The sequence below is a fragment of the Pteropus medius genome, unplaced genomic scaffold (genome assembly GCF_902729225.1).
Source record: "Pteropus medius unplaced genomic scaffold, Ma_sr-lr_union100, whole genome shotgun sequence".
In the NCBI taxonomy this organism is placed as follows: domain Eukaryota; kingdom Metazoa; phylum Chordata; class Mammalia; order Chiroptera; family Pteropodidae; genus Pteropus; species Pteropus medius.
The window spans coordinates 1,284,183-1,300,088 of NW_024347790.1; the positions used below are offsets into that span (position 1 = coordinate 1,284,183).

Genomic DNA, 15,906 nt, shown 5'->3' on the forward strand with positions numbered 1-15,906 from the left:
TCACTTGAACCCACGGCATCTACCCACACGCACGGCACAAAGCAAAGCTTCGCTGTCTGACCTGAACCCTGTCCTCCCCGATCACCCACCCTGCCCCCGCCGACATGGACAGCAACAATGACTGCACAAAGGTAGGAATAGAAATAATACGCCGGGCGGGCCACGCGCTCCCAGAAGAAAAGGCGTTGCCCAGCTTACCTGCGTGGGTCGTGAACTTCCACGGAGAACTTCTTTTCTCTGAAATACAGGTTTTCCAACTGCCTCCACTGGAATATCTGGACAGAAAACAATGCGGGCTGACTTCAGGAGAGGCTGGTTCACAGCCGGTGGTCTCCTTATTGAAGAAGCACAGACGTGGAGTTGTTGGCACCTCCTCAGCCTCTTGCTTCTCACACACACACACACTCACACACACACTCACACTCTCACACACACACACACACACACACACACACACAGACGCGGCTCTCCAGTTCAAAACCAGCAGCGTGGGTGGGGTTTTTCCTGCAAGTTCTTTTCAAGTTGTTGCCGGCTGCTTTGCCTTTGTTGAGTTCTCCAAAGACAGTTCGCGGCTCTGCAGACTTTTCCCTCCGAGGGGAGGGGAGGGGAGGGGAGGGGACAGCGGGGAGAGGGGGCGGGCCGGCGGGAGGGAGCAGTAGCCATCTGCCCGGGGCTTCCTCCCTCCAGCGCTGGGACGGGAGGTGCTGAGTTCCCAGCCTCCCATCGGGACTCCACTTCCTGCCACTAATGTGTCAGCGCTCGGACTCACCCTGGTGATTCGGCCGCTCAGGAAGCTTCCTTGCGAAGGGCGGGGGCCGCCCTGACCTTATTATCGGTGGGGGGGGTGGGGTGAGTAGGCAACTCAAGATAACAATACGTGCCCGTCAAAGCCCAAGCAGTACAGAGAACGCCAAGGGTCCTGCTGCTGGGCAGGACGCTGCGGCCGCCGGGGGCTCCCTGGGCAGGGTGGGAAGGGGGACGAAGGCAGCTCTGAAAAGTGGGCAGTAAAAAGGGTTCCCGCCAGGCCCCCCTCAGGCCCCGGTGGGCATTCCTCCTTCCAAGGGGCAACCCCATAAGTCGGAAGCGGACCGCAGTGGCTGGGACTGATTAGGCCGCCGCTTTGCCCTGAGGGGGTGCCCTGCACGGGCTGAGAGAAGGCAGTTACCCAACCCTCTGGGAAATGCCAGAAGAGGTTAGAGTTATGCACGCATACTTATGTTTGGTGCATACTGCATCCCTTCCATGTACTTAGAATTTGAGCTTACTCTGCTCAGAGCAGGGTATGGCAGGACCCCGAGCTGGTCCTGTCTCCTGGAGCAGCTGACCCCTCCCGGCATCCTCGCCAAGGCACACGCTTCTCAGAGTCTCATCTCAGACCCAGAGCCCCCTCACCTGGGGCTCCTGCCCCTGACTCCTGCTTTCCCCTCCCTAGAGATGTGACTGCAGGTTCCCTGAATACTGCCGACCAGCCCTGCCCGGCCCAGGACTCTGCTAGCCAGGGCTTGGCCAGGGGACTCCACCCCCTCCGTCAAACCGGCTGGAATAAAAGCGATTTCTAGAATGGCTGCATTCTTTTCTCCTCATAACGCGCTCAGCAGAATTTTAGGGTTATTTTGTCTGCATCCTGAGGAGGAGGATCTCTACTCGCCTGTATCACGGAGCCACCTCTTGATGCACAGCTCATGGTACTCGGCACCCAGAATCCAAGGGAAAGGGTAACTTCCCTCCTCCGTTAGCGGCAATTCCAAGTGGGTGGAGTGACGACTCAAGGAAAGCCAAGTGCCCCAAAGCCCTGCACTAGCTCAGGCCGCTCTGTGTCAGGCCACAGATGAAATGCCGCCTGCGGAGAGCCCCTACGACCCAAATGACAGGACTGTGTCTCAGGCTCCTAGCTGGTGCTCTGCCACACTAAATCCCGTCAAGGAACACACCCAAAGTCCCTCTCTGACCCGCGGCTGTTAGATGAGTATGGACGTGCCATCTCAATTGTGGCTACCACTGGGTTCCTGACACCACCCTTGTAACCGGCAGGTACCACACGGGCCAAAGCCGCACAGGCCCTGCTCGCATGCAGGCGCCTCCACACCCAAGCGGCCTGCCCGCCCTCAGGAAACTGGCAGCGCGTCCTTCAGCCTCAGTGTCCCCGCCTGTAAAACACGGGGATAACCGCCCCGTCCCGCACACCTCAGCAGCAACAGACCACCGTAGGTACAGCGTTGGCACAAAGTAAATTCTCAATGAACAGAGATCTTATCGTGATTCCTACTTGTTCCGACTTGTCCCAAATCCTGGCAAGTAAAAGAATAACTCGGAACCAAAACGATCCTTTTCTTAAATTTCCTAACTCAAGCCCCAACGCCGGCGTTTAAGCAAATAGTTTGATTATCTGCGTGCTGAAAATCTCGAAGGAAGCGTACAAAACTATGCCCCACCCCTCCTCCCCTTTCCTTCGAAGAAAATGGATGGAAGACCCAGGCTGGTCCCTGAGGGGGACCTTCAGCCCCTGTGCTGCACCCACCCACCTTGACCAGGACCACCTTCACGGGCATGTGACTCGTGAGCCCCTGCTCAGATGGGCCTCTGCTTAACTCAACAACTCTATCACTATCTTGAAATCCTCAGTAAGTCTGGATGCAGGGGCCCTGTGTTTTCATTTTGCACCAGGGCCAAACACTCCGTCCCTGACCCCCATTCTTTAGTCCTGGCAGGTGCCAGCGCCGCAGACTGTCCTGGGCAGGGCGTAGGGTAAGGTGCCCACCCTGCATCTGCCTGGCAGACCTCCAGGAGCTTCCTCCTCTCCATCAGGAGGCGTGAGTGCTCACACACCCTCCTCCCGGGCCTTTGGTTCCAAGCTCCCTGCTGCCCCATGAAGAACCCCCAAGCAGAGCCAGCGTCCAGAGGGACTGCTCCCGGGCAGCCCTCCTTCTCCCCCGTCCCTGGAAAACAGAACACCCCACCTTCCCTTACAGTGCTCCCCACACTGCACCATGGAGGGCCTCTTCCCTGCCGACCTGCTGACTGGCCCAGACCAAGCGCCTGGCTGGGCTGCGGGGCCTTCCGCCACCCCCGCTGCCACCCACACTCCCGTCCGGGCACTGACTGCACCCTGGCCACCTGGTTCTGGCCCTCCCTGGGGTGCTGTATGGTCTGTGTGAGCTTTCTAGAATTTTCTAACTGGGGCAGAGCCCTGCCTTTCCCCCACGTCGGCTACAATTTTTCAATTTTTTTTTTTTTTGCAAATGAAATACTGGGAAAGGAGGGTGGGAGTGAGGTGGCTGGAGGGCAGTTTTTCAGGACAGGATGGCATTGGGACATCTGCAGGGTGCCAGGAACAGTGGCCACACTGGCCGGATCCTCACTCTTTACTTAGGGGCTGGGGAGGGCTGGACAGCAGGGTCTGAAGGTGGGGGACGCAGCCAGGGCAGTCACCGCCTGTTGTAAATACACTGTCTCTTCATAGGGGGCGAGGGCTGCGTGTTTCTGCTCCCAAGTTCCCTTTGCCCCAGAGCTCAGAGGCCTGGCCTGCTACACCGTCCACCAAAGCCGGCAGCGTAAAAACACCAAACGAGCAAATGGAAGACGCCTGGCCTGGTGTCCCCGTGGTAAGCAGGCCACATGGGGTCTGACGAGCTGGGCCGGGGGTAGCTCCTGGGCTCAGTGCTGCAGCAGCGTAACCAGGATTACCATGGAAAGACATCCACATGTTCTGTGACTCCACATAAAGACGTAACACACATACACACACACACGGGGATCCCTGTGACTGGGCGAGTTCCCTGGGGTTTGGGGTAACGCCTATGGCCAGTTATGCCCGAGGACTTAATTAGAAGCCAAAAATACAGAGCCTATCAATAAAGGATTTATTAATACCTATTAAATCAAGGCCTTTCTAACACGCTTCACCTGGGCATCTTCAAAAGCTCCGCAAACACCCCTTCTTTGATCTTTTAGCATCCCCGAGAAGAGTGAGCGGGAAATTTTCTTCTTGGGGAAAACGAGGTCCAGAGAAACCAGGGAAACTGCCTAAGGCCACACGGCAAGTCAGGGACGGAACCAGAAGCAGGAGCCAGGGCACCTGGTGCATTAGTGCGACCTCTTTGTTCCCTTCTGCGCTGGGCCACCAATTAGTGGGACGAGCACTCTGCTCACCAGCGGCTGGCGAACTTTACGAGTGGGATGATTTTTACAAATGAGCAATGGTTGTGACCGTAAGCATCAAAGCAAACCTTTTCAGTCCTACACAGGGGGCGTTTCTTCCCTTGTAGGCTGTAAATGGTAAGTGTTACTTCTTTCTCTTTTTAAAGACTTGGATTATTCTGGCTGTCCACATGGAGAAGCCTTAGCATTCAGCAGCTTTCAATCGAGGACTAACGGACAACAAAATTCAGGATGAAGAACCAACAGCCTTAATAATCGGGGCTTGCCCTGGAAACGAACGTATAGAGAAACCGCCTGGAAGTGGTTTTACTGAGGCGGTGTCTGTTACCACCCCTGAGACCGTGCCTGGTACTAGATGTGGATTCATAGTTTCTGGCCCAGACCTGTGATTTGGGCCTCGATGTCCTAATGTATAACATAGGAGATGGGAAACGTTTATCCACGAAGAGCAAACAGAGTGGCTAAGATACCGCCTTGGAGCCCCGAGTGCTACAGACCACAGATGAATACTTCAGCGGCAGGATCTGGTTGCTGGACTCTATTAGCTGGTCTGCAGGATCCCCACATCCTGTGTACGGCTGAAGGTCGGGGCAGGAAAGGGTTAAGGGACCCCCCTGCTTTCTGAGTGGGTGAAGGCACGGCGGGGACAGGCGATGTGGCCTTGACTCCATGAGACTTCCGCCCTGCAAGTGTTTACTGAGTGCTGGACAGGACAGCACGTGGGGGTGGGCGAGCTCGGAACCATGCGGCAGTGAAGGCGTGGGGGGAGGCTCTCTCCAGTGGCTCTGACTCTGGACCAGGACTTCAGGGAGCCTCCTCTTCCTCCTGTCCCTGAGGCTGAGTCACCAAGTCTCTTACTGACCTCTCTGAGTAACTTCCTGCTTCTCCTAAACGGGCTATTATGCAGAATCCCAGCAGCCATCTGGTCCAGCCTCCTCCTTCCGCAGATAAAGGAAGTGCGGTGAAGAGGGGCTCAGGGACTGGCAGAGGGTAAATAAGTAACTGCTGTCAGGACTCACTCTTGGGACATCTGTCCTGGGCTCTTTCTCACACCAGGAAAATCTGGTGACGAGAGAGAACGAAGTTGTTTCGAGCTGGTAGTCAAGTAAATGATCACTTCTTCAAAGGCCCCTGGCAGTCTACACGATGCCGAATGCTTTCCAAGCACCAGCAAGGAGAGGTCTTATGAGAAGAATTAGACTCTTGGCTAGGAATAGTCTCTGAGCTCAGGAAAAAAACATATGAACCAAAAAATTTACTTCTTCATTTTATTTCTGCTCTGTTCACTTTCTAGTAGCAGGGCTGTCACTAATCTCTAGGCATATTTATACCTTCGGAAAACAAAAACGAGCTGCCACATAATTTGAGGGCTATAGGACAAAAGGAGTTTCTGAACCTCAACTAGATAGCATTTAATTAAACTGTCAGTGTAACCACAGAAACCCCAGCCGGTGTGTTCAGACAATATGACCAGGTAAACCCTGATGAGGTTCTGCTTTTATGAGAGGACCAATTCTAGGGAACAACAGAAGAAGGTGTATGTCTCTAGGTATAGTGGGGGTTAACACCACATGTCAGTGATTTTTTTTTTTTTTTTTTAATTATCAGTTGCACAGGCCTATGCTAGTAGGGAAAGAAAGGGCATAGAGTCTGATGCATATTACATTTGTAAGGAGCTTGCAATCTAGTCGAGACGGTATTCAGGACGAGAAATTCACTTCCGATGGAGTTCCCTGACGTGAAGAAATGGACATATTTGTGCTCACGGATTACAACAATAAACATGGCTGAAATGCCCATGTTACCTAAAGCAATCTAGACTCCGCTGTCTCTATCAAAATGCCGACAGCATTTTCCACAGAAACAGAAAAAAAAAATCCTAAAATTTGTATGGAACCACAAAAGACCCTGAATAGCCAAGGCAATCCTGAGAGGAAAAAAGGACAAAGCCAGAGGTATCATACTTCCCAACTTCAAACTATACTACAGAGCGATAGCATTCAAAACAGTATTTTGTTGATGGGCAGTAAAACAGACACACAGACAAATGGGACAGAATGGAGAGCCCAGAAATAAACCCAAGCCTCTTACTGACCTCTCTGAGTAACTTCCTGCTTCTCCTCACATGTTCGCCTCACATGTAAGGATAACCAATTTATGACAAAGGAGCCAAGAATATATAATGGAGAAAAAAAAGTCTCTTCCATATATGGTGTTGGGAAAACTGAACGGTCACATGCAAAAGAATGAAACTGGACCACTAACTTACACCATACACAAAAACTAACTCAAAATAGATTAAAGACTTGAATTAAGTACATAAAAGAAAACATAAGTGCTGAGCTACTGGACTACGGTCCTAGCGATGTTTTCGTGAATTTGACTCCAAAGGCAAGGAAACAAAGACAAAAATAAACAAATGGAACTATATCAAACTAAAAATCTTCGGCATGGCAAAGGAAGCCATCGGCAAAACAATAAGGTAACCTACCGAACGGGAGAAGGCTTTTTCAAATCATATATACGATAAGGAGTTAACATCCCAAATACGTAAAGAACTCATAACTCAACGATAAGAAAACAACCAATTCAAAAAATGGGCCGAGGAATGGAACAGACATTTTCCCAAAGAAGATATACAGATGGCCAAAAGGTACACGAAAAGATGTACAACATCACTAATTATTAGGAAAATGTAAGTCAAAACCACCATGAGAATCACCTCACGGCTGCTAGGATGGCCATTATCAAAAGATAAGAAATAACAGTTGGCAAGGGTGTGGATAAAGGGAACCCTCACGCACTGTTGCTGGGAGTGTAAACAGGCACGGCCGCTCTGGAAAACAGTATGGAGATTCCTCGAAAAATTAAAAATAGAACCATATGATCTAGCAAATCCACCTCTGTGTATTTATCTTAACATGAAAACACTAATTCAAAAAGCTATATGCCCCCATGTCCACTGCAACTTTATTTACAATTGTCAAGATATGGAAACAACGAGGGATGAATGGGTAAAGAGGAAGCGGTGCATGTACGCACGCGCACAACATACTACTCAGCCTTAAAAAAGATGAAATCTTGCCATCTGTGACAACATGGATGGGCCATGAGGATATTATGCCAATAAGTCAGGTGGAGAAAGACAAATATCATACGATTTCGCACGTGTGGCATTAACAAAACAAAAACAAACTGATAGATGTAGACAACAGATGGGTGGTCATCAGACGGGAAGGAGGTGGGGGGGAGGGGGAATGTGTGGCGAGGGATGGAAACGACACAGCTGGTGGTAAGCACGCTGTAAGTGTATACAGATGCCGATTTATAATGTTGCACACCTATAAACAATGCAACCTCAATTAGGAAAAGAAACTCATGGATAGTTTCTGTAACAGGCTTTAAAAACTCCGCGGAGTTGCAGCACCCCTTATGAAGATGTCTCATGCTCGTGCTGCAGGCAACCAGTATCCACGAGCATCGCTTATGCTCCACGGGTTCAGTGCATCACTCTCGGGACTGAGAATGCCCGCTGGGAAGGGATAGTCCTGACTGCATCTCAGCTTCCTTTTCGGTAAAGGAAGGGTGTGTGGCGGGCTTTCCTCCACCCTGTGCCTGGTGATGAAGGTCAGCACCATAAAGCCCCGGAATGCCACACTGCTTCTCTCAGGAATGTGAAAACAAAGTCGCTTGTTTTAAACATTTCCTACTTACGGGAGGCAATATAGAATAGTACTGACTAAAAGCAGACTTTTCAAAGCCACCCTGTCTACCACTTAACTGGCTGCGCGTCCTTGGCAACATAATTGTGTCTTACTGTTCTCATCTTCGAAATACTACTAAGGATAGTTTTATTTTCATGCCATGTTATTGAATAAGTACGCATAACATGCTTAAACGTTAAGTGCACTTATCATTCACTATTGAGTTCGTGTTCAGTAAAAACTCGCTGTTATGTCCTTTACCTTCTATCATTTATATGCCAGTATTATTCGTAATGTAAAAAACAAAGTTCTGAATACTTCGAACACATTATCAGCCCGAAGGACAGATTTGTGTAATTTTCTTTAAGAGATGGCTAATACGGTGCCACAGGCTTTTAAAAAACTTTCTGTTAACTGGATGTTTTCACAATCCAAGCAGAACCCAACCCCGGTTCTCGTTCATGCCACTTGAGCTGGCCTTGGCCGAACCGTCTTTGGGCTCCTTGGTCCTGGTTCTTAAACAGCTACTTCCCGAGTCCGCTGCAATTCTGACCTGTGTCCGTTGTGACCATTTCCCTGATATGACATCTAATCTTCACGGCTTTGCCGAGAAGCAAGCACCCTGCTGTGACGCAGCTCAGTATCATGGAACGGGGCTACCCTGGGAAGCAAACCAGGCCCTCCAACGTGGGCGAGCTATGATCCCTGACAGTTCACTCACGAAGGGCGTTTCACTATGTCCTTCCTTACCTGCCCAGAAAGAGAGCTCCTGGCACTGATTATCTCAAGAAGGTCACCACCCCAGCAAAAAAAAAAAAAAAAAAAAAAAGCGAATTTTTCTCTGCAGCCAGACCTAATGGGATCAAGATGTCCCTCTGGCCAGCTGCCTCTCCCTGTCAGGGGACGTGAGCTCTGAATGGATTCGGTTAATTCAGTGACAGATGCCCAGAGCGCCAGGCCTAGACCCTTCCACGGACGGCCTCCTCTTAACCCATCAAAAACCTTTCGGCTTTGGCCTGATGAGTCATTATTAGGGAAGAGAGAGAAACAGGGCCAACAAGTACTTAACAGGCCTCGAGAGAAACAGGCCATTTTTTTTTTTTCCTCCCCACTGGACTCAATTTCCTTTCCTTTCCCTCCCGGGAGGGCCTCTCTCTGTATCGCTTTCTTCTGTGTGTTTTGGCTTTTCTCGCAGAAAGACGGACCGTAAAGCTTTGGCAAATGTCAGCACTTGAACGAGAAGCTGAAAGCGTTTCTTCTGTCTTACCCCAGGCTTCCTGATGTCATTTTCTTGCGTCTGGGGCACACACGAGGGTTAACGTTTGCGTGGAGAGGCTGGCCGTCCTCACGGTATCTGGGTCTAGATTTGGGGTTTCCAGCGTTGACACCCCAGTTGTGTGTGGCTTACCCTGCCTCGGCTCCAGACTTGCCTTTGGAAATACTTCAAAGCTAATTATACCTGCTGTGACTTATGTCAACGGGAGGCTTCAAAGAAGGAATTAGTCTGAGGTGTATCTGACACATCTGAATTACGATGGGCCACTTCACCTGCAACAGCAAAGCTCTCTCTCTTTTTGGATTGCTGTAAGGTGTTATGTGTTGACGACTTTGGAGGGCAGACTTTGGGGGAAACCTGTATTTTCCTTTGTCAGGAGGGTGGGGGTGTGGGGGGGGGCACTGACACTCTCATGCCTGGTAGCTCTGCCCGAAGGTGTGGCATCACGGGACTGACAGCTCCCCTGGTGGAGGCATCTGACTGCACAGAAGGTGGGAATGGGGTGGAGAATGGGCTGGCAACAGCTCGACGTGGAAACAAAGGTGGGTACTCATAACTGAAACCTGGGTAATCAAGCTAAAGAAAGGACTGGCAGTACCCTGTTAGCGGTGTGGAACAAAGTTAAAAGAAATCAGTAAGCCGGTAAGGCTCTTTGAGAATAACTACGAGTGGGAGGGTGAGGTCTCCAGGCGTGGTTTCTGTGGGTTCCAGGAGGAGGCAGACGGCCCGCTGCTGACACCTCAGGTGTGAGCTCCAGCCTCTCCTGGCTGGAAAGGCGTCTCAGGGAGCACGGAGGCCGAGTGGGCACCGGCCCAGGGGGCGGAGGCTTGCTTTTCAAGTCAGGCTGCCCGGGAGAACACTTGTAGTCTTGCTGCCTGCCCCGCTGCAGCCCTGACTTTCTGCCGGAGGGTCTGACCCCTCGGGCTGGCTGGAGGCACGGAGGGGTCATCTCTGCAGCTGGGGCCATGGGTGACTTAGGTGGTTTTCCTCTGTAGATGATGCTCTTGCTGGAGCAATTTTCTATCTTTTCCACAATCTTTCCTTCCCAGAATGAACAGAGCTAGGGGTGAGGACTTCCCTCTAGAATCTCTGTACTCCAGGAGGTCTGCTCCTACTTAAAACTCTGCTTTAGTCCGGTTTCTCTAGAGGAATTCTGCCGTGGGCAGGGCCACTGGGGAACTGAGACTCTGGGAGAGGCAGACGTGGACCCTTCCATTCGGCAGCCTGCCCTAAGCCACTTTCTTTGACGAGGGCTGTCCCTAACCCGGGCCGGTTCTCACAGATATCCATACACACCCCTCTGCCAAAGCAATGATCATCCCGTGTTGCAACTGTCCTTGTTAGTCAAATGTCTTCTCTACCAGACTGAGCTCCTTGAAGGTATTTTCCTGGCATTTGGCACAGTGCCTGGGGCATATCAGACACTCAGTAATTATCTGCTGAGTGAATGAATAAATGAATACAGATGATAAAGGTTCAGATATCAGCTCCCACAATTCAGGCAACTTCCATGTGAAAAAACCATCAGAGGTTGAACCTAGACATCTTGTTAAAAATGAACCGCAAGGGACGTGACCTTGAGGGTCAGCTCAAACAGCCCCAACCATCCTCCTCCCGATGGCCTGGTCTGCACCATACTGGACCCCCAGGCGAATGAGGGGGAGTCGTCTGCAGTCTGGGAGCCTACGCCGCTCAGGCTGGGGTCTCGGTCAGGACCTGGAGTGACCCGTGGTCACTTGTCCCACACGGAACTGAGGCTCTTACAGGCCTGGCAGGGGTAGGCTGGTCCCTCCGTGCTGAGTCCTCCAGCCCCACCTGTGGGTGCTGGGAGTGAGGGCCATTCACCCTGACACCTTTCTGGCTGGCCTAGGGTGTCACACAGGTTCACACTTTCAGGAAAATCAGTTCAGCATGAGTTTCCCCTTCGAACCATGTTCATTAAAAGACAACAACAACAAAAACCTCACAAAGCTAAGCACCACACACTCGGCAGAGACAAGCTATCTCCCAGGACAAAGCGGAGGCCACTGCAAGCCACGCGCAGCACTTCCCAGTCTGAAACTTCCCGCTTCTGAGAAAGAAAAGGCGAATAACTTAAAAGGAGCTGGCATTACAGGACAAAACACCCTCGGCTCCGGGCTGCCCCTTCCACGTAAGAAGCCCCTCTATATAAAAGGCACCCCTCTCCCCAAACCGACTTGTCGACGGTTCTCCTACCAGGCCCTCCTCTCGTATCTCTGTGGTGGTCTCTGCAGATGACAGCCGACCTGCCCCAGCCTGACAGCTTCGGGCTGTCACAGCCGAGGCACCTCAGGGTGGCATCCTCTCTGCTGTGTGACCCTGCAGCCTTCCGCAGAGTCGGCTGGCGAGAATCTAGCCACTGAGCCGTCTGGTAAGGCTTTTTAAACCGCGAAGCTGTAAGCATCCACTCAAGGAAGTAACGACCTCCAGGTGTGCACACGCGTGCCGCGGAGTCTCACTCAGCTGTGAGTCCCAGTGCTCACTGCAGGGAGGCCTGGAGAGAATGGAGCCAGGACCTCTCCAGCTGGTGGTCCCCCTAAAAGGTTGGAGTAGGACACTTATCCCAGGAAGGCCGAGTCTGCTCCAGGGTTAGTGGGGAGCCCGTGGGCCACATTCGACACCACCAGGCTTTTTAGGATGATCCTAGGAATTGATGAAACTTGCAGCACAAGAAACACCTGTTGGCAATGCTGGAAAGACCAGGGGGGCTGGATGGTCTGTGATTTTACTGGAGGGGGACTCGCTGGGGTCTCCCCAGGTGTTGGCTCAGCACAGCTTTGTCACACGTCGTGCTGTCTGTGGGTAAAGACACCACTGCAAAACCAGAGCCGTAAGATAGGAAAACAGAAGTCCCGGCTGAGACTTTGAGACGATCACTCTCCTTCAAGCGACCGGTGAACACACTCTCCAGTAGGAGACAGGAGGAAAAGCCAAGCCAAGAGCTAGCTAGACAGGTCACCACGATGGTGTGACAGGCCACCGTGTGTCCTGGTTTGCCTGTGACACCTCCAGTTGGTCTGAGGTGGTGTAATTATTAACCAGTGCCCTTGTCCACTCTCAACACTGTCCAGGTTTGGATAACAATACCCTACGGTCACAAAAGACAAATGCTGTGTGATTCCACTTATATGAGGCCCCTGGGGTGCTCAAACTCATAGGGGCAGATAAGACGGTGGGGCCAGGGGCTGCGGGCAGGGCCGTAAGCAATCGTTTAGTGGGGACAGGGCTTAAGTTTTGCAACATGAAAACGTTCTGGAGATTGTCTGCACGACCATGTGAACGTCCTTAATACTATTGAACGGGACGCTTAAAAACGGTTCTGATGGTTAACTTCACATTATGTGTATTTTATCGCAACTAAAAATTTTTGTAAATGTTTTTTAAACCTTTTCGTTTAGAGGACTCTAAAACCCCTTACCCTCAGGTGGGGTGTAAAGGTCTAGGAAGGTGGAAACTGCGGGAGGATTTTAGGGGGAGAGGGCTGTTCCCGGAGGGAGCGGTGGAGGACGCCTTCCGTAAACCTCATGAGAGAGGGCTCACGGAGGTCGCCTGGAGAGCTTGACCGGAGTCTCCTGGAGCTAAGGGCCACCCAAGGCTGCTGCTCAAGGAATCTAAACAACGAGGAGGGGGCTGGCTGGCCAGTGTCAGATGAGCTGAATGAAGGACAGGTGAGCCCGGCTGGGAGATGGGGGTGGGGCTTTAACGTCAAATCGAGCCTGGAGCTTTGGCTGTCAGGAGGAATTGGGCCCTTGAATTTCTGAAGGCAATTTATTTGCTACTTAGAGTGACTGTGTGACTTTGTATTACCTGGGAGTGACCCAAAAGTCACAGGACCGCCTGCATTTTTACCTAGAGGAGAACACCTTGAAAAGAACGGTATGGGATCAAAGCATTTTGCTTATTGAGCCCCGGTGGGCAACGTTCTTGCCAGACTAGGAAAGTCTTTGGTTTTTAAGCCAGAAAAAAACCAACTCTGCTTGTGAGTCACTTGGTTTGTGGCTCCTCTTGGAGTCGGTGGGCTACAGGACATCCTTCTGCAGAGGTCTGGGGCCCAGCAACAGCGTTTGGTTTTGATTTGCTTCTTCAAATTATATCCAAGGACAGTGAGGCTCCCGGAGTGGTGGGAATCTGCTCCTGCGAGGGATCTGGACACTGGTCCATCTTGGCGGGGCTGCCGGCCTGTCTGGCTGTGCGTTTATTTGCGTGTCATATGCACCGAGTGCTGTGTTTGACCTTGACACTCCTCACAGTCACCATGGCTGTGGACATGGCCTCTTCAGCGCTGTCACAGGTGCCTGCTTAAGCAGGGAGGACAAGTCTCAGGCCAGGCACTGCCGCGGGAAGTGGATGAGCCCTGCTTCTCCCCCTTCCCTCCTTCCTGGCGGTCCAGTGAGCCTGCCCCTCGCTCCCCTCCTCTACTTTCCAGATCCTCTCGGCCTCAGGATTCCTGATCACCTCTATCAACCACCTTGCCGAGGAGGAAGAGACTTGTCTTGCAGAAGCGGAGCTGGAACTGACATGTCTCGACGACCAGGCCAGGTATCTTGTCCCTACAAGTCAGAGTGTGCCTGTGCTGGGGGCAGGAACGTAGCGCACGAAGGGTCATGCCAGGCCTGGAACTGGATAGCTCTGCAGCCAGTACGCCAGGGGCCAGGTGGGTGGCCTCTTCAGGCACCTCCACACACGTGACCCGGGACACAGGTGGACCTGCCTCTTCTTAAAGGTTTGACGACATCCCTCTCCTCCTGTGCGCCTCTCAGAAAAACTGCCACATCAGCGCTTCTCTCTAAGGGTTATCCACCTGGATGGGGCACTGCTTTTATTTTCTGCTCATAGCATCACCTTCTTCAAAGTGACAGTCTGATGCCAGCACGGGCACAGTGCAGACGACTTCCACAGGAATACAACAAGCCAGCCAGCTGGTGTCCTTGGCGGTCTGGCTTACTCTGAGCACCAGGCTCTGAAATGGCCTCCATAGAAAACTGTGGAAACTGAGGGACCCCAGGTGACCAGATCCAATGACAAAACAAAAAAATATGTCCTCTTAACAGAGACATTATTTGCTGTCGGTGGCAACGCTGCCTCTCACGCATTCAGTGTAATAAACAGGGACCATATTTGCTATGTCAAGGGCAACAGCAGTAACTTCAGGGAACAGGAGACTCTGAGATGTAAATGTAGTTGAGACGGAGAGAATTAGACTATTTCTCCTGTGTTGGAGTCTTCATTTCACAGACATAAAAAGAGAGGCACAGAGAGGTTAAGAAAGGTGTCACAACTTTTTTGAAAATATCGGAAGTGAGTTCATAGCATCGAAATTCTTCTTGGCTTGAGATCTGAGACTTACTTTGGGCCTTTGAGTGGACATGGAGGCCCCTGGCTTACAAAACGTCTTTTGTGTTTGAAGGTGTACCTGCTAAAATCGAAGGGATTCGATTTTAGCTCAGACTAAAATGCTTTCCCAAAATAAAACAACAAAGGTCACAGAGAAAGATCCCTGTTACCTGTCTGCAGAGCAGGGCTCCCACACCCGACAGCCTGGATCTGCATCCCCTTGAGGGACTGCCGAGTCCCATCCATCCTCCGAATTTGAGTCCCTAAGTCTCGGGTGGGGACTTGGGAGGTTTTAGTTCTAACATGTTCCCAGGTGATGTAGATGCTGCTGATCCAAGGGCCACAGCCTGAGAACCACAGCGGTGAAAGCTCTGAGCTGTACTGACCAGCCCCCTCCCTTCAGGACCGAAGGATTTATTCTCTCTCCAGGAAGGGGCGCTTTGCCCAAGGTCACGACCCCTTCCCTGGGGGTCGCCTGCATCTAATGACTTGTTGATGCTGGGGAAAAGGCCCCAGCCTCACAGCACTGCCTCTGAGGGTCATTCCAGCTCTAGGGCTTAACCTGAGGTTTCCTTACAGCTCAGCCTGTCTGTCCACCTGGCCCTGCTTCCTTCCTGTTCCTCACTGGGGTTAACCCCACAGCACTTCCCAGTACACTTCCTGCCTGTGAATCCACCTCAGACTCTGCTTCCCAGGGAGCCTGGCATGCTATACTCTCAGAAATGGAGTCACTTAAATGTCCTGTCCCCCTCGGAGAGGTCACTCCTAACCATCCACCCCTCCCTTACTGATTCGTTGTCTTCGTAGAGTTTAACACTCTACGTACAGATTTACTTAATGTTATCATCTGTTCATCTTCCCCATTATCTGTAAGCTCTGGGACGGCAGGGGCCTGTCCCTATTGTTTACTGTCACATCTGTCAGGCCTGGCATACCACAGGTACTCAATAACTCTCACATGGGGACCATTTTATTGGAGAGGAGTCCACATTCAACATTCTCTACTGAAGTTCTAAGGCTCTAGCTCATGGCTTGCAGGTGACTATGATTCCTGTCTGGGAGGAGGGACTGGGATTCATAGTGCAGAGAGAGAGAGAGAGAGAAAGAGAGAGAGAGAGAGAGAGAGAGAGAGAGAGAGAGAGAGAGAGAGAGAGAGAGAGAGAGAATGAATGCATTTGGCCATGCCCAACACTGGTGCTTTAAGAAGGCCATGCCCAGCATTGATGCTTTGAAAAGAGCATCTTGATTTTCTTAGAATACAATTGCTTTTTTTCCTTTCCTTCTTGGAGACTTATGCCTCTCACTCCCTACCCTGTTGTCCCTCCAGCCTGCTCCTCCCTCACGAGCCTCTGCCAGGGCCTGTCACCCACAGGCGTCGAACTCTTCCAGGTGTGCTGGGCACTGGGATCTAAA

General features: G+C 51.6%; 1 protein-coding gene across 2 annotated transcripts in view; it reads right to left on the reverse strand.

The window, feature by feature from the left end:
- FRMD4A (FERM domain containing 4A) overlaps positions 1–15,906 on the reverse strand; it is a 282,780-nt gene that overhangs the window by 57,148 nt on the left and 209,726 nt on the right. The window contains exons 1-2 of one of the 2 annotated variants that reach the window (XM_039877421.1): positions 452–572; positions 199–275 (exon numbers count right to left, since the gene is read on the reverse strand). Coding sequence is in view for 1 of the 2 variants with exons in the window: in XM_039877422.1 (XP_039733356.1) it covers positions 199–275 (77 nt within the window). In the remaining variant the exon portion in view is untranslated. Of the gene's footprint in view, positions 1–198; positions 276–451; positions 573–15,906 lie in introns of those variants that run through there. The other variant, XM_039877422.1, reaches the window with a different exon arrangement.